Genomic DNA, 27,882 nt, shown 5'->3' with positions numbered 1-27,882 from the left:
GTGGAAAAAATACCCCAAGGACCAAGGTCGACCCTATTAGAAGTCGATTAACAGTAAACTAGTACCATAGAAACAGAGTTAGAGATGTAATATTTGGGGCTCATCGTGAATTTTGGCAAAAATTATACTCATTAATTTTCTGACAAAGAACGCCAATGACGTCACTACCATCAACAACAATAACAGCAAAAATATCTTAGACTGAAAACGAAAATGTTATCAGCAATTGTATTTTTTTAATCTTGTAAATTATATATAAAATCCAGGCGCAGTAACTGTAGTTAATTGGAATTCCAACAACAAGTAACTTAAGATGGTAAAGTTTTGTCATATTGTGATATAATAAGTATATATTAAATTTCTTGTCCGTCTAATCACAATAAATTCTTATTAAATATTACAATAATTAACATTTAAAATATTTAAAATATTAAATGATGTTCTTTATCGAAATATTCGATTTACATTAGACCATCATTTTTCATGTTTCACGACATGTTTCAGTTCCTAAAACAAGTAACTTTTTAAAAGTTCTGTGTCTTAACTGAAGAAAAGAAAATCAACTTGCCTACGTTTATTTAAGGAAAAATCAGAACACGAAGTGATCTGGATCTTCGTTTCGAGCGCATAACACAAACAGAATAGAAGTTACAATTTTTTGTGCGCGCGTTGTGTCGCGAGCTGCAAGAAAGTGTTCTGGACAGCCTTGATGCGCCAGTACGTGGCACGGAACAGGACGACTTTCCGCAAACCCAGCCGAACAAATGTTCGTCGGATCCATCAGTTGTGCTGCCGAGTCGCGGTAGGAAGGACAGTGACTGGAGTAGAGGGTTGTCTGTCCGAGCTGAAGCAGGACCAGGTAAGAAACAGTGAGAAGTGTCTTGTGAAGTGTGTTAGTCAAGTGTTTTGCTTCTTAACACAACGAAAAGTGTTCATATCCCATTGGACTGAGGTAGGTGGTACGTTTCATGAACAAGTTAAACGTTCGGTTTAGAGGTTAACAAAATTGTCTGCTTCGTCACTACAAAGTAGTACTTTTATGAGGAAGTTACTATCGCTTGGTTTTTACGTTGCTAACATCTGTTTGTGTGTTCGTATTTAAGTTGATGAGTAATTGAAGCATACAGGGATTTTGATTCGTCATTGTGGTTGCAAGAAACGAGCAAGTTATATATCTATTTCATTTGCAGAAACAGCTAGCTGCTTTTGCGATTTTAACGCGGGAAATCTTATTTTATTACGTAGGTACTTGAATCAGTTGAATAAATCCCCTTCGCAGTGATTGGTGTATTATCAAAAGTAGTTCATCACACTGGGATTGGGTGTGTGAACATGGTTCTGTTCGATGTACAATAATTGAAATGCAAATACAGTTAAGGGTGACTTGAGATTTTAATGCCGGCAAATATAAGATTACTTGTATTCTGGGATATAGTATCGTGTAATTTGGTAGAAGTTCACCGACATTTCGTAACAGCTTACTGACTCCATCATCATGGCGATGGAGATGCATCCAGCACAAATGAAATGTCGGTAAACTTCTACCAGACTACCAGAAAACAGTCATCTTCATGGGGTAGAATGATTTATACATCAGATTTGATTCATCATCTCCCCAGGTGGAAATTTATTTTGCAATTGTACTCGTTCTGTTGTCCCAGTCACCTGATAGCTGAGAGGCGTGTTTACAAGAGACGATGGTTTCAACCACCAGAAATATCAGGGGTGTAGAAATGATACGCGTTTCTTATAGGAAAACAAATTAAGTGAATTGGCCTCCTGCTATGTCCATCCGCTCACCGAGTGTAATAAATTTCTTGATATCCCAAGATTCGACTCCAGTTTGAGTGGCAGTAGATACATTTACTAAACATTGCGTTTTATGAGTTAGTCCATTTTTATAGTTTCTAGAACGTATTTTATTTACGTACAGATAATGATCATACCGTGTTACTGTGCCTGAATGTAGTTCAATTCTTCTCCGCGTGACGAGATCTAAAAATGTTTTGCTTGTTAAATTCAGTTATAATGGAAGGTTATGATGTTTGTTAAACGTAACAAAGATCACTTAAATATTTTAGTTATTAAAATGTTCATATCTGTTACATTAATAGCCTCAAAACTTGTTTTTATAAAGAATAATACTCGATTTTATCATCAGTCGACTTTAATTGTATTAAGGAAAAGCAGACGCTACAAGTAATGTATTTTACGTAGAAAATGAAGACGGAAGTTTGTCTACGCAGACAGGGCCTACATTTAAAGAGAATTTGGGCTTTGAGCCTGTGTAACTTATGACAAAAGGAACAAAAATTTAACATATTGCACTTTCGCGTGTTATTACGAACATAAGCTGTAGATAATTCACAGAAATTTAGCAGACCTGTTCTATCTAATTCCTCATTTGCTGACATAGTTAATTTAGTGATGTGGTATGTCCAAGTTTTACAAATAACAATAGCGCATGTAGGCCGTGTTATGCGGTGTATAATGGGTCAGAATTATTGCTTTAAGCCTCGTTGCAGAAATCCAGAAGCCATTAACAGGTAGCCAAATGTGTCATGAGCTAAAATGGGCGACGTTAATGTCTGTTGGACATGTGAAACTGTTACATATTATCGATATCGTATTTGTCTACTGGAACTTGAAATGTGTTTTGTTTCGAACGCAACCTTGAAACGCATGCCAGCGATATGGATGCCACTTTTACAACTGCCCTGTGTGACAGTAGTTTTGCGGGTTATACCATGTTTGCATGTTCGCAGTTTACGTAAGGTTTGTAAAGACAAATTGCTTGTCTAAATTAATCTCTAAGTATTGATACAAATTGTATCTAACGTCGCACTCTTGCTTCGTATTCAGGAGGTTCTGGCATTCAAATATTGGCCGAGACCGATTATCTTTAATGAAATACCAGTATGGTATCTTAAAATAGGCTACGACCTCTTCTTTCCAATTTTTTTTATTTATTTTATTTAGTGTTCTGTCTGACGACATGTCCATATGAACAGGATCCTTCCATCCTTTTCTCGGACTGGGACCTGTTCATATACGTTCTTGGCAGATGATCCAGAAGTGGTTTGCCATTGCCTTCTTCTGTGTGTGAATGGAGTAATTGTTGGGATGCCACGGAGGAAAACTCCGTGTTGCCTAGACCACGGCCTTGCCCAACACAAGTTATAAATTCGGGCACCGCCGGGAATCGAACCCAAATTACCATATATTAATTAATAATCTTATCATGCTATGTAGTCTGAGCTGCTGACAGATTCGTTAAATATACCAAATACAACTCAACACAAAATCTGTTAAACTTAATTAATCTTATATGAATCCCTTCACTATAATGAAACCTCTCAGAATTATTCCGAAGGAAAGAAATAGCATTTTTAGCTTTTCGAAACTTAAACAATTAAATGCTGGATTTAGTTTCCTTATGAACAAATAATTAGTGACTGCTGGGTTAGGGGTTCGAATTCCTCCTACGTCATGGATGTTAATAAGCATATTTTATCTTTGTGACTCATTATCTCTCGCTCCAGCCCACAATGGAGTTTCTGATAAAATCATACAGGGATAAGTAATCCCGAGAGTTGAGATAACCTGATAAAATAATCGAGACTACAAAGTGTAAAAGTCATGTATTGAATTACAGTTTTAAATTGATGGCTCATATGCCAGTGGGTGTAAATGATGAAACTTATTACAAAGAAACAAAAAGTTTTAATAATTTAACTGCATTAAATTTATATCGAAGGTAAAGACACGAGAAACTTAAAAAGTAAAAAAAAGTCCTTGTATTGAAACTCGGTGAATCAGACGTAGTAACAACTGTCACTCAATGCCCCACGTAAATTATACGTCTCTTACGTACATTTAAACTTGACAGACCTGAACCTCTCCAGATCCCAAGCAGCACACAATTAAACTAAACCAAGGCAAGACAGTCCAGGGTCCAAGCGATCTTCAGCATTGGGGCGGTTTCTTAGTTGTGTGGGTAGGATCTTGATCGAGACTGGCCGATCGGCGGTCCGAAGGATCCTTTAAAAGTCTCCAAATCACAGGAATACCTCGGAGATATTGCGGGTTCGGTTCCAGACCACCGCAATAAAACGAGTCACACGAATGTTTTGGTTTCCCAGTGCATATAAAAGTTATTTTTACACTATACTGTGGTCTATTAAGTGTGCAATAGCATTATGTCTAAAAAACAATGCGAGAATTACCAAAATGTGACACAGAGACACGAAATGAGGACATGGTTTTGGAAAAATGTCGCCGATAGACTTGCTCGACGCAGGGTTGCCACAAACCTTCAATTTTGAAGAAAAACGCAATAAAACGAGGTATGCCTGTATATATTCTATATAGACAACGGTCTGGATCCGTCTTATCCAGGTCTCTAATCAAACTTGTTTTGTGACATCGTGTTTGTTACCAATATTTTCGGAGGACAATCTACAAGACTACACGATGTCACAACACAGAAGGCCGCAATATGAATTTTTCTTACCGAGAACTAACATAAATATCGAAAAGTTACTTACGTCAACAAATAACGCATTTAAGATATTTGGGGGGGGGGGGGTATAGTCTACCTGTTTGATTTTGAATTATTTCAGTAACTCGGTTACTTATTTCCGACGTCAAATTTTGTTTGGTGTTCAGGATTTTTTTGCGGGGGGAGGGGTGTGTACAGCTGACCAGTCACCACTTAGTGCCGAGGTTGACAGTGCGTGGAACTGACCTCCACTTCCCCATACGTCTGCAAGGCACGGTGTTTAGTTAAGCATCAGGGATAATGTACCTTTACCTGTACAGATTTATGAGTGATTATAAATTAGTACGTAATTGTGAGACATTTTATCGAATGCTGTCCATTGATGTAAGTCAGTTTCAAAGTAATGTTTAACGCTTTCTGATTTCGTCATTTTATGCACCAACGCCTGCGGTACGTTTCATTCTTGATACAGAACGGGTCAGATGCAGCTTTTTTTTTAGAACTTAATTCCATCTGAACGATAAATGTGTGTCCAAAATGTACACCAAATTCTTTAAGCGAAATTAAGAGGTTTAATCGGTTAAATTTTACCTGGTTTAAAAATTTCACAGCATCTTATTTCCCATTTTCGTTTTAGTGTTAGAAACGTTCATAGAAAACTGTTTTGTTATTAATTTTATTTTATTTATTTTTAACCCGAAACTCGTCAAAATAATATGCAAAATTTTTCTCCGTACCGCGAAGAAAACACAAAACTTTACCATTAAAAAAATTAGCTGGTTTACACTGTTTAAAGAAATAATCCTTGTTTACACTGAGAATAATTCGAAACCGATAAATACAAAATTCGGCGTGAATTATTGTTAAAACAGATATTACATACAGTTGCAATTCGGCTTAAAGGGTTAAGTCATCTGCATTATAAATTATATATTTCATAAAGTTGAACCAACTTCATTTTACCTTTTCGACACATTATAGAGGCCTGTTTATTACAAAATAAAACGACAAATTATTTTGGATATGCTATGGGCCAGTATCCATTGTCTTAGCAAACTTGACATCAATAGTTTTCTTCGTTGGCTCTAGGATTGGAATTTAGAAACCTCTTTAACAGATAGAAGACAGTGATTGTGTTGCGCAAATTATCGAGCATCTGTGTAATGTGCGTTCAGTTCTCGGCGTTGGGCTGCAATTTCTCTTAACGTACCTGAGTAGGTTACGGTTGACTAACTCAAAGAACTGTACCTGGTGTTATAAAGAACTGTGTTTTTGTTACACCTTTTTCTGGTCTGTAAATAGTTAGTTACAGGTTCAGCTGTACGAGGTGCGATCGGAAAGTTTCAGGACTATGTCAATAGAGGGCGAACCGGATGTAGTACGAGCTTCTGCCGCTAGGGGGTGCGGCCTACATTCATAGTGAATCAGTGTGCCAGCCGGCATCATAGAATTAGCATTTGTTTCTTAGTTACGGGCGTTTTCGTAGTGCATTACACCGACCCTCCTGCGATTTCGGAATGGCGTGTGCATCAAATTTTGCCAAAGACTCGCCAAAACGGCTACGGAAACCTATGAAATGCTAAAGCAAGCATTTGGGGAGTCCGCAATGGGTCGTGAACAAACTTTTGTGTGGCATTCACGTTTTAAAAATGGCCGAAACTCTGTCGATGATGACGAGCGTTCTGGACGACCATCTTCGAGCACAACGCCCGAAAATGTTACGAAGATTCGGCAGGCCACTCACGAAGATCGACGTCGTACCATCAACGACTTGTGCGACATTGTTGGGATAGGCTATGGGACCTGTCAGCTGATTCTAAAGGAAGAACTCCACATGCGACGCCAAGGCTCCTGTCTGAGGACCAGAAGCAGAATCGACTTCTCGTTTGTCAACAGCTCAAAGATCTTGCAAGAACCGACCCCAACTTCCTTTCTAAGCTCCGTGTGACTTCTTCCTCTTCCCAAAGATGAAAATTCAGCTAAAGGGAAGAAGATTTGAGACGATAGAAAGGATTCAGGCAGAATCGCAGATGGTGCTTGACAGGCTGACAAAGAAAGATTTCCAGGGATGCTTCCAGGCTTGGCAGCGGCGCTGGGATCGTTGTGTTCACTCCCAGGGGAACTACTTCGAGGGTGATGGATGAATTTAATACCTGAGATAAGTGTACGGGTTTTTATACGCGCAGTCTTGAAACTTTCCGATCGCACCTCGTAAGTTCCAAGATATGATCGCGGATGTAAATGCATTCTCGTCATGTAGCCGTTCCTGTTGTCGTCTAAAATGTACCGTAAAGTACAGAACTACATAATTTCCTAACCCTTCTTCGTATTCATTAGGTCCAGGGCTAAAATCTAGGCCCGGAGACATGTTGCCGTGATCGAGTCTCTTCGTGTTCTTCTTCAGTTCCTCTAAGAGTACTTGGATAGTGTTTTAAGTTAGGCAATGACAGCTTCCTTTTATATCCCTTGAAATATAATATCCATTGACGTCTTAAATTCTGTATAATCTGACCGTCGATAAACGAACCTTAACTAACTAAACAGCTCCTAAGTATATTACGTGTTGTTTTGTATGTGTGTGACATTTGGTCTTTTACTTTAGGAGATCATAAACTGAGGGTTTGTGAGATCGATGCAGAGTAGAATTTTGAGCCCAAAAGAGATGAAATGATAAGTGAACGGAGAAAAGTGGAAAAGTGGAGTTTTATAATTTAAATTCTACACCAGATATTATGACATCCAAAGATCAAATGATGAGATAAGCGAGACTTGTAGTACGCATGGTATATATATATAACAAATTTATTCACAGCGGTTGTCAAACTCGAAAGAAATAGACCACTCCGAAGACATTTGTAGATGGATGAGAGGATAATATTAAAATTAATCTTAAGGAAAACTGGATGGAGTAGGATAGGGAATGGTGGTGGAATCTTCTGAGCATGTAATGAACCTGAGCAACTATTAGATTCTCATACATCATGGATAGAATGGATTTCTGTACTTCTAAAGCATGATTTTGTGCTATTAAATTGCATTTCAATAAGTATTTATGATAAGTTTGCTTGTAATTGTCATGAAATTTTTTAAAAAATGTACTTTTAACTTTTCTTCGATTCTCTCTGGCTCTCTGTGTTTGACGTCCAGATAAATTAATTTTTACTTACCTCTGTTGAACAAAATGGAAATTAGTGAGCAATGTAGGCTTCACTAAGTAGCCTATTATGTGCATTGAGCGAGACTTTGACGCAAAAGAAATTGTACGTAGCGAGCCGGTATTGATTGGAATCTCTTGATACTCAACTGTCGTTAATCAATCACGGTTAAATGTCAAGGTGAATATTAAAGGGTTCATTGACCCCTCCCACTTCATATAAAAGTTAATGTGAGAACAGAATATGCTCATAGTCCCAGGGTTTAATACTTTTATTTTATTTAGTGTTCTGTCTGACGACAGGTCCATATGAACTGGATCCTTCCATCCTTTTCTCGGACTGGGACCTGTTCATATACGTTCTTGGCAGATGATCCAGAAGTGGTTTGCCATTGCCTTCTTCTGTGTGTGAATGGAGTAATTGTTGGGATGCCACGGAGAAACCGGGGAAGCCCCCGGAGGAAAACTCCGTGTTGTCTAGACCACGGCCTTGCCCACCACAAGTTATAAATTCGGGCACCGCCGGGAATCGAACCCGAGACCCCAGGATTACAAGGCCAGCGTTCTAACCGCTAGACCACTGTATCCATCATTTATTTATTTAGTGTTCTGTCTGACGACAGGTCCATATGAACAGGATCCTTCCATCCTTTTCTCTTCTCGGACTGGGACCTGTTCATATACATTCTTGGCAGATGATCCAGAAGTGGTTTGCCATTGCCTTCTTCTGTGTGTAAATGGAGTAATTGTTGGGATGCCACGGAGGAAAACTCCGTGTTGTTTAGACCACGGCCTTTCCCAACACAAGTTATAAATTCGGGCATCACCGGGAATCGAACCCGAGACCCCAGGATTAGTTTAACACTTAGGGACTGAAATGGTTCCTCAAGAAAAACAATTCCTTCTTAAAGATTGCAATGGTGACATGTTGAATCAGGATCTGCGCCATTCGAATCCCATACTGAGACATAATAACCTTTCACCTTTAGAAATAGTTTTTTCAGTCTACCTGTTTACGTCTGTCATCTACAGTTGTCAGAGGGTTTTGATAATTTAATTAATGTATTAAAGTGCCTGACAAAGACACTATAAAGCCAATTACAAGCAGTTTCCAAAAACACAACAACAAAAATTCGAAAAGTAAAAAAACCAACAACAAAAACAATAAAACAATAGTTGTTCCCTGTTGTCTTTTGTGGAATCAAGTAATCGAGATTTAGATTGGATAGATATGTAGCATGATTGTGAAACATGTTGTTGGTCTTGTGGAGGGGTGCTTGGTAAAAGCAGGTAAACTTCATTTGGAAGCCCAGACGATAAAGCTGATATTATGAAGACTGTTTATGAAAGGAATGTATTGAACGCATCTAACAGTTCTCCTGTTTACGCTGACAGCTGTGTAGTTGGACAAGAACCCAGAGTTGGATTACATTATTTTATTAATATTTATTCCTGGCACTGAAAACTAGTGAAACCGTAGTTAAAATTTTTCGTTTCCTACGAGAATAAAAAAATTATGTACTCGTTACACGCGTGTCGATAGAATTATATTACTTATTTGTTGTTATTTAACGACGCTGTAAGTAGCTCAGGCTATCTAGTGTCGAATGATACGTTGATTAATGAACTGAAACTGGTCGTCACCTAATTTAAGGAATTCTTCTGGAATATTCTTGCAGAAACTGAGGAAAACAACGGAAAAAACTTCAGTTAACTAAGCCGGCCTCCGGGCCGGGACTTGAACTCAGGATTTTCCAACTACGAAGCAGGTGTAATAACCATTCTGTCGCGACGATCCATGAAATGTTTTATTACGACCAACAAGATACTCTGAAGTATGAGAATATTAGCTACGCTTTGCTGCTTTTAGTTAAGACATGTTAACAGATTGAAAGAGTACAAGTCGGTACGTCGTTATTTTGTAACTTCTCAGTAGAAGTTTGTTAATTGTAGGTTTAATGTGGAGCGAATTTTGCTTGGAGTGTGGTTAAGGAATTGAAAATGGATCTGCTAGGCGTGACTGTGAGTTTTGACAATTATCATGGCTTTATTTCGGAGTAGGTAGGACAAATGGATCAGCTGAGGGTGACGGTAGAAGGCGTATTGTAGTGTCCAGGCCGGACTCAACAAGCGAAATATTTTACGGTACATCAAATTAAAACATCATAATTGTATTTCGAAAAGAATCGAGTGGGGAAAATTATACTCCAATCGAGTACACATTTTGTTTCTGAATTAATTCATTTGTCATTTTCCATACACGATTTTCCTAGGTGTTATTTTATTAATGATAAAAATCTTAGGATATAAATCTGTTGTTGGTTGATGAGTAAAAATTTGAAGATCTTCGTTATATGATTTATTTCATGCTAATTTTAAATTATTTTTTTTTAGATTCACGTACTATTATGAGCAGTTTGTTACGTTACCGTCTTGTTTTGTACCACCTCATAATTAAATAAAATTTATTAGTATCTATGGCTAAGTGAACGAAAGATAACATTTATAGTTCATATTGTAATTGTTCTTCAGATGCTATCGTGAAAACGATAACAACATCTAAAACTTCTTGACGATGGTGAAGAGTCAATTGAATAAAAATTTACTTGGATATTATCCATCGTCTAGTAAATATAAAACGTAAAACGACGTTTCGGAGATGGGACTCTATCTCCGTCTTCAGGTTCCTACACAGTTGGGCCCACTAGATAGATCTAATCCCTATCTCCGGAGATAGGGATTAGCTCTATCTAGTGGGCCCAACTGTGTAGGAACCTGAAGACGGAGATAGAGTCCCATCTCCGAAACGTCGTTTTACGTTTTATATTTACTAGACGATGAATAATATCCAAGTAAATTTTTATTCAATTGATAACAACATACTTAGACTCTGTATCAGTTTAACCACACATTCGACACACATTGAAAGGAACATGAATGTGTATTACATGTTCCACAAACCACACTTAGGTGCAATGTTTTTGGGTTTATAGCTGAGCTACATTCTGGTCTAGTCACTTCTACTTCTACTTAAAGCATAGTGGTAATGTATATATTTTTAACAGTTAATAAGCATTTTGCCCTCAGAGTGTATTAGTGTTTCTTATGATTCTCAGAATAAACAGCGATTATTTCTTAAAAAGCGTTTGGTCATTGCAATGGAGACTGGTTGTGTTTTGTTTGCTGTAGTGATTGTGCGTTTTTAAATGTTGTTTAGATTAGCCTCGTACTTAAAATGTTCAATCTTTTTTTATATTTATACTAAAATACGTGATTCCCCATCGTCAAAGAAATGTGTAGCCAACAAATGACGTCATCAAACAATGTTACGTTATTTGTTTACTCGGCATTGTTGTGTTGGTATACCACGACAGTCGCATTATCGCTGCTCCAGATGCAGAACGTCGCATTATTGAAAAAGGAGATTTGACTGACAGTTGGAATAAAACATCTGAAAAGTGAAAGAAGACGTCATCAACTATTTGAAGTACCAACTCCAACAAGGTAAACTGATACTAATAATACTACTCATTCGATATACTACGATTACGAAAACTGACTTTATGATCGATTTTAAGACGAAGATTTGCAAGGGTGGAGTTGGACGTAGAAAGTTGACTGACCAAGAACAGTTGGCCTCTGAACAGCGACGTAAAGAACTAAAACATCAGAACTATTTAACAAATGAAGAAAAAGTTACAGTGGAACGACGGTTCCGGAGAATCTGACGTAAATACGTAAGACACTAAACTAACCCCCCCCCCCCGAGGGGGGGTTAGTTTAGTTTCTTACTCAAGTTTTTAAAACGCAACCAACCCCCCAAAATGGGGTTGGTTGCGTTTTAAAAACTTGACCAACCCCCCCCCCCCCTCGAAGGGTCAAGTGTTTTAACTCCCTTCCTTTCATTGTATGCCGAGTAAACAGATGACGTTCCCTAGGTAACCATTGTCGATTTGTTAATACTGATCTTACACCTCTTCGTTAAACTTTTTTGCCGAATGACTCTTCCGTATAGACGTATTTACGTCAAAAACAACACGCTGAAAAACGAAGTATTAAATATCAATTGAAACTGATAGAAGAAAGGAGCTCCGAAATGAGCGCTTTGCTCTAGTATAGAATTAATATTTGCGATAGCGTTTTAGGTACTCCATATATAAGTATGATTTTTTAATGATGTCGCTTTATTTTATTTTGTAAATATTATTCTGATTAACTTTATACTACAAGTGACATTTAAAATTCTATATTCAGTCCTATGTAATGGTGACAGTTAGAAAGTGGTGCTAACAAACTTTCTTTTTCTAAACAAACGAGTGGTACATGTAAATAGTTCCAAGGTCCATCTTCATTTGTACACGTGTTTGAAGCCAATATTTTTAAATTAACACTTGTTAATGTGATGTTATACTCGCCGATCAGGTTAGCAGTGTGTTCAGTGGTGCAGTCAACACGATAATGGGTCGGTTCATAACATAAAAGAAATTGTCTTAATAAAATTCGCATATTTTACGAGGTTGGGATGGTATTCTTTAGTATAGTGCACGTACTAAATTTAATCAAAATCAGTCCAAAGAATTTTAGAGTTGACACATCTTCAGGATATTTAATATCATGCAGATTAGAACCATTTTCCTTCAAAGACAAGAGGCCACATTATTAATCAATTAAGGAATCGACTGTGTTTCGTCCAGTTCTCTTCAGTATTAGGGGTATTGAAAATGCAATTTGATAAATTGAATTATTCAGCGAATACTTTATGACTGGTGAAATTTCAGGTTCGTACTCAAGACTGTCTTCTGGGATGTTGCACCGTGACCGACGTTTCAGAGGTGTCTAATGATAGAGGCAGTAAGCGCCTGTGAAACGTCGTTTAGTATCTACCAGACTACACTGTGCAACATCCCAGAAGATAGTAATCTTTTGACAGATTTATCGCTGACTGATTAGAGTTTCATTGCATCCTGTTTATAGATAATTAAAAAAGGGCAATCGATGAGGATCATGGTGCCAGAACATGCGAGATAGCGTGAAATAGATCTTGGCCAAACACAGCGATATTAATATGGCTGATAATATTGATCGTAATTAGAAATGTTGGCTCATGAGTGCAAAGTTGCATTTAATCAGAATCTGAAATCGAGTTTTTATGTCATCCAAGTAGACTTAAACTGTAACCACCATTTATGACTATGCTCCCAGCTGATTAGACGCTCCTTAACTTTTTCAGTTGTTGCAGCAATAATAAGGCCAGTGGGTCCCTAGCCAAGAAACAATGCATATTGATCTCCAGAGTGGCGTTTTTTCATGTAAATTCTCTACCAAAAGTTTGAATGCAATTGTTGTTTCTCCGACAACCCATTCATATAAAAATTTCTTGTCTTCTGTGTTGTTGCGCCGTGTAGTCTGGTGCTTGATGCCTCTGAAACGTCGGTAAACTTCACACTACAGGGCGCAACAACCCAGAAGACTCGTACTTACCTCCGTGAGAACCTGAACGCTCACTTCATATGAAATGCCCGCCGAAAAGTTAAGAAGTTTAAAGGACGCAAGGCTGGGCCTTCCTCATTGATGTCTCACGTGTAATACGAACAGCGAAGTATTATTAATGAATTTTGTACATTTCACGATTCGTTATTGTATCGATTTTGTCGGGAGTTTTGTGGCAACAAATATTATTGTAGCATCTAACGTCGCAGCTGAGCGGAGTACTCCAGCATACACGGCAGGTACCGAGGTAAGATCTCTGCCCGCTGACCGGCAATCCTTACCAAGTTTTGTGTTCTTCCTCAGTACCTCCGGGAAAATGCCGGGGTAGTATCTCAATTCTTCTACATCATTTACAGTTCATTATTCATTAATCATTGTATCATTTGACGCTTTATAGTCAGAGTTTTTGACAGCGTTGTTAAATAAACAACAAGGAAAGTAAAATAAAACTTACTGTAGTTGTGTTCTTCGGGGGTTTTATTGTGTAGGCTACGTTTTCTTATTGCAATCATGTCGAATTTGTTTACTCCTAAGTAGTATTGAGGACAATGAGACCATGTCTTACGGGACTTCACGACTACTGTAAATTTGCCTGTCATGGTTCTGAAAGCAGGCTATTATATTCCGTATCCAAAATCGCTGATACAGTGTAGTTCGCTTGAAATTACAAGCCAAGCAAGCATCTTTGTAACATGAAGCGTGTGTGGAGTCTTTTAGAAAATGAATATGCCTTAGAAACCGCCTTCAGTAGTTGAGGTAGCTGGAAGAATCGTAAGTTGCTGTCCTCCCGGAAATCAGGTGCCCAAAAACATGATTACTAAATGGGGCATTTAGTTCAACACTGACAATATGACCACGCCATTGGGTCCTATCCAAAGCCAGTTCAGGTCAGTTCACATATTTACAAAAAGAATCTCCTCTTTCGGTTCACTAAAGAAAAGAATGAACTGCTCTCCAGTTCACAGAGGATCGTTCGACAATTCTTGAGCCAATGCAATCTGTTTTGACACGTTCTTTGTATTGAGTGCGTAAAATTAACGCGTTATGAAGAGGTCGTATCTTGGTTTATTTTGTCCGTCCACATGTTTCATCTCAGAGGCTACTAGATTCTTTTTGCGTATTTGACCGGCGTTAATCGAATACAAAAAGTTGTCAGTGGAACCACGGTTCCGGAGAATTTGACGTAAATATGTCTATACGGAGAGGAAGTTTATATATTGGCTTTATTCTAAATATTTCCTTTATACATGCTTTACAATTGAGATAATTTTGATTAAGGCTTTGCTTATTCAACTTGAATTAGTTACGCTTAAGATGGATCTGTGGTAGATGAATGTAATGTAAAGTAATGTAATGTAAGGTAAGGTAACGTTTCATAGGTAACAACAATTCCGAGTAAACACGACGTTCCCTAGGTACACTTGTTACACTTTTTCGTTTCCCTTTTTCGTTACACCTTTTCGCCGAATGACCCTTCCTTATATACGTATTTACGTCAATAATTTTAATGTACGTGAAGCTCAAATCGTATTTTACGAATGTTATCCAAAGTGCTTATCGTTAAAAGTGTAGAAGTAATAAGAAATATCATAAAATGTGGCATGGGATATTTAAAATCTTGATTGTAAAGAAAGAAAGAAAAAAAGAAACCACTTGGAAGATATAAACATAGGCTAGATGGGGATAATATTAAAATGGGTCTAAAGTAAAACGGGTTTTAGGTGTGGTGACGAGGGTGGGCTGGGTTAATACAAGGGTCGGTGATGGGCTGTTGTGAAAACTGTAATGAACCTTCGAGTTTCGTAAGGGTAGTGGTTTTTATGACTAACTGAGGGGATCCATTCGTTCAGTAAACATTCTTCGTCGCTTCGTAGGTTTGTCAACGGCAGAATTTTTGGCTGTTGTATGGTTTCTAGACTGATTACATTTCTGTCAAAAGGCTTATATCTTCTGTACTTGAAAATCAAAGGTCAATGACGTATGGAGAATCTAAAAACTCCATTGTCTACATTCTAGTTTATTTTTATTTAGTGTTCTGTCTGACGACAGATCCATATGAACAGGATCCTTCCATCCTTTTCTCGGACTGGGACCTGTTCATATACGTTCTTGGCAGATGATCCAGAAGTGGTTTGCCATTGCCTTCTTCTGTGTGTGAATGGAGTAATTGTTGGGATGCCACGGAGGAAAGCTCCGTGTTGCCTAGACCACGGCCTTGCCCAACACAAGTTATAAATTCGGGCACCGCCGGGAATCGAACCCAAGACCCCAGGATTACAAGGCCAGCGTTCTAACCGCTAGACCACCGTGGCCATCATTTATTTATTTAGTGTTCTGTCTGACGACAGGTCCATATGAACAGGATCCTTCCATCCTTTTCTCGGACTGGGACCTGTTCATACACGTTCTTGGCAGATGATCCAGAAGTAGTTTGCCATTGCCTTCTTCTGTGTGTGAATGGAGTAATTGTTGGGATGCCACGGAGAAACCGGGGAAGCCCCCGGAGGAAAACTCCGTGTTGCCTAGACCACGGCCTTGCCCAACACAAGTTATAAATTCGGGCACCGCCGGGAATCGAACCCGAGACCCCAGGATTACTATCACATTCTAGTAGGCATATGCAATTGCAATGTTTTTCCTTGTTACAAGTTAAACTTTTTATTTATTAAGTACTGACAGCCTTTGTAGAGGTACTAATTTTTTTTTAAAACCAATGGAGATGGAGAGGTAAGATTGGTAATTCTCATTGTATGAGATCAGAAACTGTACTTACCGTTCAGTGCCGAAATCATAATATGCAAAAACATGTCATCAAGAATTGAAAATTAATCACGCTATGTGATGAACGTAGGAGAAGTTGAATTACAGACTTACTACATAATATGAAAGGAATGAGGGATTTGTCCGAAAAATATATTTTATTCAAATAAAAGCGTTCGAATTAGGTCGTATTGTCTGCCAGAATGACGAACGACATATATAACGGTATTTAGCTGTTGGGAAGAATTTGCTTGTGCGGGATAAATTGATGTAACTCCAAAAAGTCAGGAAACGAAAGAAACTTTGAGAAATCTCTCACAGATCATATTTGATGATTTTTCTTTACATTTGTGTAAGTATTACTATACAGTATACATACGAACATAAGACATAAATTATATTTTTTCTACATTACAGGTGACATGAAATACGATCTGTTAAGTATCAATCATGCGTCAGTTTTTCTTTTACCATGGCTTATGCTAATTATTTTGAACCTGAAGATGGCTGTCTCCATCATAATCACCCTGATGATGGAGGCAGCAAAGATCTCAGAACCGTTAAATACTTTCACCAGATTACAGCCATCTTCGGACAAACAGCCGTGAAAACCTCCAGTCCTATTTTGAACCTACTAAACGTGGAAAAAATTATGTGATTAAAATTATTCTGTCGACATTATCCATGCCAGGTCGACGCCATTATCCATCAGAATGAGCAAGGGCGTCAGCTGGAAATCCTCAACCCCCTCTCCCCCGATGTAATAAGCATTTTAGTCGAAGTTCGATTCGGTTCAGGTATTTTGAAAATCGAAAACATTGACCTCAGTTGCAGGAAATGCGCCTGTGAGTGATGTGGATGTGTGGACAAAGAAGTTTTGTTGCCGTTATCAAGGTTAATGGTAAAAGCTCGTTGTGTAGGAACAGCTGGTAGAATCGTTCGACCGTCGTTGGCAATGAGCAACGAGTTTTCATGATGACAGACTTCCTGGTCTCAACTTCCCCTCCGCTGTCTCCCACCCATCGCTCCATCTAAACATTCCCATCGTCTCTTTCTAGTTACCTCTGTTTTAACTCCAAGCCTTGCATTTGGCATAGTTTCTAGAACTTTCATTATCGGCAGAGAGGCTGAACGTACTTGATCATCCAGAGCGACATCTCTCACCTGAAGATCTACGACAGAGGGAAAACAGTAAACATGTTTAAACAACACTTTCTTAGTGAAAACTCTAAACAGAACAATAACGTGTGACGTTCAGAAATAATTTCAGGTTTGTTCGTGGCCTGATATGGATGCTTTGTCAAAAAATGTTACGGTTATGTTATGTTAAGGCAGGTTAAAAGAGTGAACTCACCTTTGAGGAAGATGCATGAACTTCGCGTGAGTGGTTAACTGCAAACATTCTGGGCTGTGTGCACATTTAGTCGACTAGCCGGAGCACTCCGGACGCATCCTTGAATTTATTTAGTGTTCTGTCTGACGACAGGTCCATATGAACAGGATCCTTTGATCCTTTTCTCGGACTGGGACCTGTTCATATACGTTCTTGGCAGATGATCCAGAAGTGGTTTGCCATTGCCTTCTTCTGTGTGTGAATGGGATGCCACGGAGAAACCGGGGAAGCCCCCTAAGGAAAACTCCGTGTTGCCTAGACCACGGCCTTGTCCAACACAAGTTATAAATTCGGGCACCGCCGGGAATCGAACCCGAGACCCCAGGATTACAAGACCAGCGTGGCGGGCGTCTAATCCTGGAATTACACTTTCGTAATACGTCCAGATATTGCACACACTGATTGTTTCTTATTCACTACAGTATCCATTTCCCAAGTGTGGAAATTCTGCATTTAGTATTTCTATGAAACGTAGTCAGGAATTGAATTTCCACCGCCACCAGAACTTCTATCGTGGACGATAATGATGTTGAAATAAAGGTTTCCAGTTTGAAAGGTTAATAATCTGGCAGGCATCCACGGGTCTCTTTCACGTCATGCATTGTTAAAATTCAAAGCCGAGATAAAATTCGTATTAAATGACCTCATTAGGGCAACAGCGTCAAAGGTCTAAACGCTGGATTCGATTATTGTCTAAATGAAAGATGAGTGTGGTTATCACTCCTTCATATTTGTGAGGTCCTGGGCTGTGTCAGATCCGACACGAACTCAAAACCTCCCGAATATGGAGGAGTGTCAGCCACTGCACTGCTATGTTCTGACAGCTGGAAAGAATTTTTTTGGGGGGTGGGGGAGGGCAATGGAAGAAAATTATGTCATTACAAAAATATTTGTTGTCTGTTGAGTCATCTTATCGCCAAATCTTTCTCTCGTAGAGGTCTGTTTAAACGGGTTTGATACAAGTTACATCTTTCTTGATAATCTGATACATTAACGTGCCGGGAGTCAGTAAAGTGGCTTAGTAGGGGCTGGATTCGATTCCAGATATAATGCTGAGGTCTGGCATGCATGGAGCTTAACACCCACTCCACCAATACTCCTTTATGGCTGGAGCACAGGTTTGTACCTTATCGACACTCCCACAGTGGCCGTCTTCAGCTCAGCCCAATTCCCAGTTCACGATCTGACCATACTTAGCCAGGAACAGGTTTCTGGACTAACTTGTTGCCAACACGGCGTGTCCATAAACTTGACCGTAACCTTGATACTACTAATGCAAGGTCTGTACTGGTTACTTCGTCACTGACCATTACGTCATATCGAGGGGGAGGAATGGATGTGGACACGTAATATGGAAGTTATTATTTAATTATTTTTCAGCTCTGTCACGTGGTAGAACTTGGGCGGATACAGTGCTGAGTGTTCCGTAAGGTCATGGGGAGTCACAGTGGATCTTCCAGTCGGAACACACGCCCTTTTTGTACGTTCGCGAATTTTAATGTTCAGTTGGACTCGATGTTCATTTTGTTGTAATTCTAATCGCCATATACAGATGTAACATGGCACAGCTAGATTTTTTCTGTAATTTAGTTTAATAGTCACCTTATTGAAAAATAATATTATAAACATCGAAATAAAAGATTTATGTCAAAGGTTCCCAAAGTGTGATCCATGAGCTTTGTCCATGTGGTTCACGGAACAGCTGAGTTGTGAACGAATTAATATAAATGAACACACACACAAGTGGTACAGAAGTGCCAGGGATACGAAATTTTTTTGTTAATTAAGATGATCGAAGAGCATCAGTGATTATAGAAAATTATTCACGTGTAAGCTGTCTCGAGGTGTCACGACAAGATACTAATTTCGTAGTCACACACAGACGTTACCTCAGCATTGGCTTAAACCGTGGTTCTTAAAATTGACGAACGAGGCAAGTTGGATTATTTAACTTTTAATTTATTCAACTTTTCGTCTAACAACCAAGAACGTAATATTTAAGCACTAAGCTAATCTAAATAATATTTAAAATCCAGTTCTTACTTATACATAGATCATTATAGCATTGATATCTATTAGTTTCGGCCACCTGAAGATGACCTATTACGGTCGAAACATGTAGTGGAGTTTGATAAACATTGGTCATAAAAGTTGTGCAGACGGACTGTCAACTTAACGATAATGGCGTCTCGTTTGGATTACATTTACGTGCATCCACAGGAAGCCGCTAGAAGGTGGCCTAATTGGATTTGTTTCCTATGTCAGGATGTGTGTGAGGGAGTCTCCGCCACAGAAGTAGAAAGAGTAGTGAGAGGTTCTACATTTAACGGGAGGAACAGATTTTGGGCCACGAAGTTTCCCAGACAATACCCGCGTGTCCTGGAATAATATTTGAGAATTCGGTTCATATCTCGAAGAAAACACGTCTCCACAACAAAAAATCAGTTGGTTAAAGCTGTTTAAGGAAACAGTCCCTGCTTATGGTTGGAATTATACAAAACTCATCAGTTGTCCTTTAAAATTCAGTATTTGATTGTCAAAGCAGGTGATAGAATGAAAATCCGAGGGTCAGGTTGTAGAGTAGCCATAGAATGGGTTGATTAGCATAGGCCAGTGAAAGTGATAGATGAACAATTTTCTTTTCCTCTGACGTGCTGAGGGAGACGTAACATTTGTGAGAATCAGCAGCGAGCCGTGACAGAACAGCGAGTTGGAACACGAAACCATAAAGCGTTATGTCACGATCAGCAGAATTGTAAGCATAAAAATGTCGATTCCGTGCGTTGTTGATCACCTAAACCAAGAAAAGAGAAATGTCCAGAGGGCGCAGTTAAGTGTTTTCAGTATTTGACTTTTATTAAGTTCTTTACTTTGTGTGTTATCCCTATAATTCCCAGTGGAAACTATATGTACCACCTGCTTTTAATAATCAGTAACGCTGAATTTTTCTGTGATTCCCAGAATAAAAAGCGATCTTTTCGTTAAACAGAATCAATGAGTTGATGTTTGTAATGGAAACGCGTTGTGTTTACTTTGAGGTAAGGACTGGTTTATTAAATTTTATTCAGATTCGGCTTCAAAATTGTTGACTCACTATTTGCGATTTTAATTTGATTATAATCATTATAATAATTATGAGAGTGAAGAACCTCTTACGTCAAAGACGTGTTAAAAGTTCTCCAGTAATTTGCTAGGAGCATATCTCGATACAGAGAAGGAATTTAATCTTTTCATCGTCCGTTCCGCTGGCAGCTGCAATGACTCTCGATTCGGAACTTGCGACCGTGCACGTTTATAACGGTGATGATTCGAGTTTAAGTGGGACGCTGAACTCGTGTATCAGAAGGCTTTTAACAAAGAAAATATATCTTTTGTTTCCTCCTTAAAAAAGACCTTGGGGACAATGTTTGGTTCCCCGAGAGAGGAAGAATGGAAAAAAGAAAAAATACATAACGCGGAGCTTCATACCGCGTAACTTATCATCAGATAGCCTAGTATTAGGCTCTTGCTGCCTCCATCATCAGGGCGATGTTAGAGGTAGCAAGGACCTATGAAACATCGGTAAACTTCTAGCAGTCTACACGGCGCAACACCCCAGAAGGCAGCCATCTTCAGACTGCCGTGAAAACCTGAAATCCTACACAGTCGAACACGTCTTCGCTTTGTCTCGCCGTAAATGATTGGTGTGTGTGAGGAGGCGGGGGCAGTGAGGTGTTTGCTTAAAGCAGATTAGGCACTTTGTGAGTCGAAACAGTTGACGAGTACGTCCTCAAGAACGCGTTTTGTTTGGCGTGTTCCGAATGGTTGAATAATTTCTCTCGCTCTCACGTCAACTTTAGTTATTTCTCAGTAAAGAGACTTCGAGAACAGGTCGCAACTTCTCCCACGGTATCAGTAACATCTTAACGTGTTTCACCATTGTTCATCTGTCCAAATTTCGCCCTAGCTTTCACTTCACTTACTAATCCACTTTTCATGATGTTCTCTGTTAAAAGAAATTCAGAACAACGTACTAATTACCAACGCTTTGAAACTTTGTAACGAAGACGTGTTGTGTTTTCTGTAAGAAAATAACTACGTTTTTAAACGTTGTTTAGATTCTCTTCAATGAGTTAAAACGTAGATTTGTTACTAACTAACTAACTAGATGGCTTACCGAACCGGAAGGTTCATCACCGAATTAACCAAAGCCCTCCACCGGACCCTGTCCTGGGCCTACAAAATCCAGTCTCCTTCAACTCCTATCTCCCATAGATCCCGCCTGAGATTATCCTCCCATCTACGTCTAGGTCTCCCCAGCGGTCTCTTACCCTCAGGCTTCCCAAATAGTGGACCCAACCAACCAGATGGCTTATGAAACCCGAAGGTTCATCACCGAATTAACCAAAGCCCTCCACCGGACCCTGTCCTGGGCCAACAAAATCCGGTCTCCTTCAACTCCTATCTCCCATAGATCCCGCCTGAGATTATCCTCCCATCTACGTCTAGGTCTCCCCAGCGGTCTCTTCCCCTGAGGCTTCTCAAATAGTGGACCCAACCAACTAGATGGCTTACGGAACCCGGAGGTTCATCACCGAATTAACCAAAGTCCTATCCTGGTCCAACATAATCCAGTCTCCTTCGACTCCTATCTCCCATAGATCCCGCCTGAGTTTATTCTCCCATCTACGTCTAGGTCTCGCCAGCGGTCTCTTCCCCTCAGGCTTCCCAAATAGTGGACCCAACCAACCAGATGGCTTATGAAACCCGAAGGTTCATCACCGAATTAACCAAAGCTCTCCAAAGGACCCTGTCCTGGGCCAACAAAATCCAGTTTCCTTAAACTCCTATCTCCCATAGATCCCGCCTGACATTATCCTCCCATCTACGTCTAGGTCTCCCCAGAGATCTCTTCCCCTCAGGCTTCCCAAATAGTGGACCCAACCAACCAGATGGCTTATGAAACCCGAAGGTTCATCACCGAATTAACCAAAGCCCTCCACCGGACCCTGTCCTGGGCCAACAAACTCCAGTCTCCTTCAACTCCTATCTCCCATAGATCCCGCCTGACATTATCCTCCCATCTACGTCTAGGTCTCCCCAGAGATCTCTTCCCCTCAGGCTTCCCAACCAGTACCCGGTGCACACCTCTTGTCCCATCCATGCGCGCTACATGCCCAGCCAGTAGATTTGTTACAAATGTCAGAATTTATGTAAAGCAAACATGGTGACTGCGCGAAACTTTGCTATTCAATCTGGCAGATTTAATTCAATCGATATATCTACCTGACGAAATTACACACAGAGACTGATTAATAAGTTGCATATTTGTTAATTTATAGTTCTTGCTAGCCTCATCATGCAAACTGAAGCATTTTAATTAAAGTATGTGTTTTAAAATCTTCCCATAACTTCTTGTTTTAGTACCGACCGTTCTAAACCCATCCCAAAGTAAGCGTTAGAGAAGACCTTCCAACAGCTTCGTATTTCCGACGGACTTGATGGAATAAATAGCTCGAAAACGCAAAATGAGTCGGTTTTTTAGAAACAAGTCGACGTGAGATTTCCTGTAATAGTTGGTTGATCGCAGCCCTTGCACTTTTTCAGTTGTACGTAGTTCCAAACTCAATGTGTACAGGGAACAAAGGAGCTGCCAAGGTGGAATATTGTTTGCGTTATCAGCTGAGCGTGTTTCCTGGCTGACCAGTGACTCCGTCCACCAGCGGAGTTCCGTTAGCCCATACGTGACAGCTCCATTTCCTGTGATTGATTCGGACCGCGCCTGAAATTCCACTTTTCTATGCAACACCCTCGACGATAATAATGTTGTCGAGTGTTTGTTCAAAAGCAGGAGAGGAGAATTAAGTCCCTCGTAACTCTCACTGGGCCGGATGGACAGGAAACAGCAATGCGTTTGCGGAGGAGAATCATATGAGCCGGGATAGCTCAGTCAGTATAGTGACTAGATACGGGCTGGACGGCCGGAATTCGATCCCCGACGGGGGCAGAGGATTTTTCCTCTAGCCTCTGTGTCCAGACCGGCTCTGGGGCCCACCCAGCCTCCTCTACAATGGGTACCGGGGTCCTTTCCCGGGGGTAAAGCCGGCCGGGGCGTGATGCTGACCACTCACCCCCATCTAGTGCCGAGGTCAAGGAAGAGAGGAGCTATACCTCCTCTCCCCCCAAGTGCCTACATGGCGTATAGTGGGACAAACTTTACTTTACTTTACAGTGAGAATCATACGAAATCCATAAACACAAAATTCAGAATTATTATTAAAACAGTAATCACGGGGCTTTAAAGGGTTAATTAACCACTACATCGTGGAGATTTATGGGGGAGTGGATGTGGAACTCACGTATTAATCTCTACTAGATGATGACCAATAAGGAGGGAGTATCCAGTATCCGCTGGACAGAAGGTCTGGACTTCGTGGTTTTGAAATCGATCGCTGTTCTTCAGCCCATATCGAAGTCAATATAGGCCAATTGACAGAGGCATCCGTTAAGTTGAAGATGGCTGTCTTCTGGGTTGTTGCGCCGTGTAGTCTGGTAGAACTTTACTGACGTTTCAGAGGTGCTTGCTGCCTCAATCATCAGGGCTACTCGCCTCGCTGATGACCACTTAAACGTTGTTAAAATTCTACCAGAATACAGCCATCTTCAGACTCATCGCTGTGAAAACCTCAAATCCTACATCCATGAAGGTTTTCAGCCAACGTTTGCGTATATTTAATGTTTCCTTCAACGCGCTATTTGTCTCAAACTTCGTCAACTACTTTAGGTAAAAAATGTATGATTTATGAAGTCTCGATTTATTTATTTTTTCCCATGTACTCTTACTTAAACCTTCTTAGGTCCAAATGACCTCTTAGGCGTTTTGTTCTGTGTATCTTAGATCCCTTTTTCGTTCCACTTTTTTGCCGAATGACCCTTCCTTATAGACGTATTTACGTCACAAAAATTGCAAATGTACAAGACAACGGATAGTTTTATATGAATAATCTTTAGTTCTGTAATAAGGAAAGTAAACCATAAGATAATTCCAAGTGAATGATGTCATGTATTTCTTGTTAATTAGACAAGCCTACTTGACACGTTTTTATGGAGTGGTGACAAACCACCTCAGGAATGAAACTTAGTCTTAAAACGCTGATAACGTTGAAATAAGATAATTTTGAGCCTAACTACAGGGATAACACATACCGTACGAGTTTCGTACATGCATTAAAATTTGATCCTCTCGATAAGCAATTAATACTTCTGTCTCAGAAACATCACACGTGCTTTATATATTCTGTTTAAAGCTCGGTTTATGTTTATTGAATGTGTGGACAGTTATTTCTGAGCACCTTGTTTCTGTCTAGGTTGCACATTTTGTGTTCTGAACTTTTCATCTTTGTTTCTTGGGAAGCTAGCAGTCGTTCAGCTAGCCAAGAACTTATCCTCCTTTTGTATAACCTGAATGTTTGTTACTCGAATAGAGGGTGTAGCTTTTAAGAACGGAAAGAAGGATTTGGCCTCGGTGTACAATATAAAACTATAAAATTTATAATATTCAGACCCAACTGTTACGAATTCGTCTTGGGAACTCGAAGACGTATTATTTTTGTTTCATATTCGTTGTAACTTGTTAGTGGAATGGTCTGTAATGGTTGTAATTCAACGGGAAATGATTTATATATCGTCTTCTATCCCAGTTCTTTCTTTACATCTCTTTCGTATCAATCCTCTGCAGTCTCCCACGTTCATTTCACCTGTCCATGCTACGTACTGCGTCACAGAATAAAGAAACTAGAAAATGTCGTTCTCGCTGTTGAGCCTTCTACTATTCCACAGATTGCCAGAGTTCAACATTTTGTTTAGCCATCTCCTGGTAGATTATGCAATTACACAGTACCCACTGTGGGCGCATGCAAACATCAAACTGACTTTTATATAGGGCCATATATAATACCGAGTCTTTTATCTGTGGGCGGTGTCTACCTTGTGCTGGAGTTGTGAAGGTAGTTTATATCTACCACCGTGCTTATCAAACGCGTTTACTCTCCTTGAAGATAGAGGAAGAAGTACTGTCACTGTCTCGTGTTATCGGAGAAGTGCTGTATGGAGTAAATCATAAGATAAATGGACAGAACGATTGACGGATATATCTGTATTTGAACAGGATATTAAAGTAATCGGAATATACGTACACTTTTAGTGACTGATGAAATTTCAAACATGGCAATTTGTTTTGACAAGCGGTACAAGGGATTATGCAATGTCCAAACATACCATGGTTTTGGAACATGATTAGTCCATGATACAAATTGATTTGTTTACCAACTGAGCAATTTTTAGCTTTCATTCAACGTCTTATAACCTCTCCAATAAGATTTAAAGATGCATTTTCTGGGGTGTTGGGCCTTGTAGTCTTGTAGAAATTGACCTCAGAGATACTTCCTGCCTCCATCATCAGAGCGCAACATCCCAGAAGGTTATCTTCATATTCGCCGCTGTGATAAACTTGACATTTTACAATCATACGATCTGTTTTCAAAATGATGACACTTGGCCAAATAACAAATCCTTGGAACTAATATAGGCCTCTAGACGAACTACGAAAGAGATTTTTTTTGTTTTGTATTGAACTTTTGTACGGAATGTCAAGAGAGCAACGTGTTTTTCCTTACACTTCATGATGAAAAACAGATTTTACGGTATTGTCAAACGTTGGTATTCATTCAGTCACGTCTGTACCCAGCTTCCCGTGTGCATAACCTGATGTGTCACGCTTCGACAAAATACACTGATGCCAGATGTATGTAGTTGTGTGTGTGTGTGTGTGTGTGTGTGTGTGTGTGTGTGTGTGTGACAGCTTGAGGCAGGTGATTCGCCTCAGAACACCGGAGGAACTCCGGCAGTAATATGACAGACTTGTTTTTACAAATTTCAATATCACACCAAGCAAGGTGTGTACAGGCTGAACTACAAACTTTTGTTTACAAGTAAGAATAACCTTCTAACTTATCTTTAGTATTAACGACTCTGTCCCTTGGATAATTGACGTTTCAGACAGTTGACATTTTGATAATAGGTGTTACGATTATTGATATTTGTGACTCTGGAATTTTGATAATTGACCTTTCAGACAGATGACTCACGAACCGCTAAGTTATAATTTAGGACAGCTTCAGAAAAAGGACAACTTTTGCACACATTGTGGTGGAGTATTCATGTTAACCACGCTACTAGATCTGTTAGCCAGAATATAAAACATGCATACAAACAAAACTGTTTACACTTTGAAGGACACTAATGCCATTAGTGTCCATCAAAGTGTAAACAGTTTTATTTGTATGCATGTTTTATATTCCAATACACTATACCGTATGCAAGGTTTTAAGATCCTGTTAGCCAGGCTAACACATGGAAAAGAACAATAGAAATTATTCTGTGTCACTTCTGTGGTTCAGCGGTACTCCACACATTGGAACACAACAGAACCAATGAGATAAAATGCATTGTTAGCCAACTAGTTGAGGCTTACACTCTCCATGAGTGCTTGACTGGTAATTGTAATAACAGTACGAGGCTTTTTGGTTGGTAACCAGCATAGAATGGTTTAAACCTGTGGAACAATGACATCATTGTATGGGTTATATTGTCCTTGCTTGTGTGAATTGTAACTTTTCACTTTCCTATCAGGATTGTTTACATATTTGCTAGATAAATCTTCTTGTTACTATTCAGGCTAATAACTAATTTCTTTTACAGAAGCCATTAATGTAAAATCTTTGACATCAGTCATTTATAATTCTTTATAATTGTAGGATACTGGTCTAGATGATGGAAAAACAGAAAGTGTGGGTCCCAGACCCCGTGGAGGGGTTTATTCTGGGGACGATTCAAGACATCGGACACAACGGAGAAGCTACAATTCTTACTGCAGATTCCAAGCGCTCCAAAGTCACCTGCAACCTGGAACAGATTTGCTATGCTGACCAGTATGATCAAATGGATGTTGAAGATAACTGTAAGAATTGTTGTACTAAAAAAATGTATTGTTTTTATATCAATTTACAGAATGTCCTGTCTGTGAGCAACGTTTAGACCTTACTGTTAAGTCTCACGATCATTAATATAATAATGACCGGCTATTCCACCAGCTGGCTTGTGTGATTCGGCCATAGCTGAAGGGAAATTATTAAATAACTGAATTGTTCCAGGTTCCTTAATGTATCTCAATCCAGCAACTCTACTAAACAACGTTCGTGCCCGATACAAGAAAGACAAGATTTATGTGAGTAATCACTTGCATTTTGTAGATAATTAATTGTAATCTGTCAGTGTGTATGTGGAAGAGAAATTGATATTTATTTACAAATGAATTTTGTTTTTTTTACAGACATATGTAGCCAACATTTTAATTGCTGTGAACCCATACTTTGAAATTAAAGACTTATATTCTTCAAACACAATCAAGACGTATCAGGGAAAATCTCTGGGTGTTCTTCCACCTCATGTTTTTGCTATTGGTACGTGTGTCATAAGAGTATTATAGTGTAGAAACATAATTTTAAATGATAATTTATAGTTTTTTTTCTTTCTTAATATAAGTTA

At 39.4% G+C, this 27,882-nt stretch overlaps 1 protein-coding gene across 5 annotated transcripts in view; it reads left to right on the top strand.

Moving 5' to 3' along the window:
* The first annotated feature begins 710 nt into the window (after positions 1–710).
* jar (Myosin heavy chain 95F jaguar) overlaps positions 711–27,882 on the top strand; it is a 67,028-nt gene continuing 39,856 nt past the window's right edge. For 4 of the 5 annotated variants that reach the window (XM_022071967.2, XM_022071966.2, XM_022071964.2 and 1 more), the window contains exons 1-4: positions 723–859; positions 27,093–27,295; positions 27,489–27,562; positions 27,668–27,797. In XM_022071967.2, coding sequence (XP_021927659.1) covers positions 27,106–27,295; positions 27,489–27,562; positions 27,668–27,797 — 394 coding nt within the window. In that variant the 5' untranslated portion in view covers positions 723–859; positions 27,093–27,105. Of the gene's footprint in view, positions 860–27,092; positions 27,296–27,488; positions 27,563–27,667; positions 27,798–27,882 lie in introns of all 5 variants that reach the window. The other variant, XR_015536773.1, reaches the window with a different exon arrangement.

This window comes from Zootermopsis nevadensis, unplaced genomic scaffold (genome assembly GCF_977971745.1).
Source record: "Zootermopsis nevadensis isolate Lab colony 2312 unplaced genomic scaffold, Znev_1.0 Znev_ptg000024l, whole genome shotgun sequence".
NCBI lineage: Eukaryota > Metazoa > Arthropoda > Insecta > Blattodea > Termopsidae > Zootermopsis > Zootermopsis nevadensis.
Note: the sequence above shows the minus strand (reverse complement) of the source record. Positions and strands in the feature narration are given on the sequence as shown.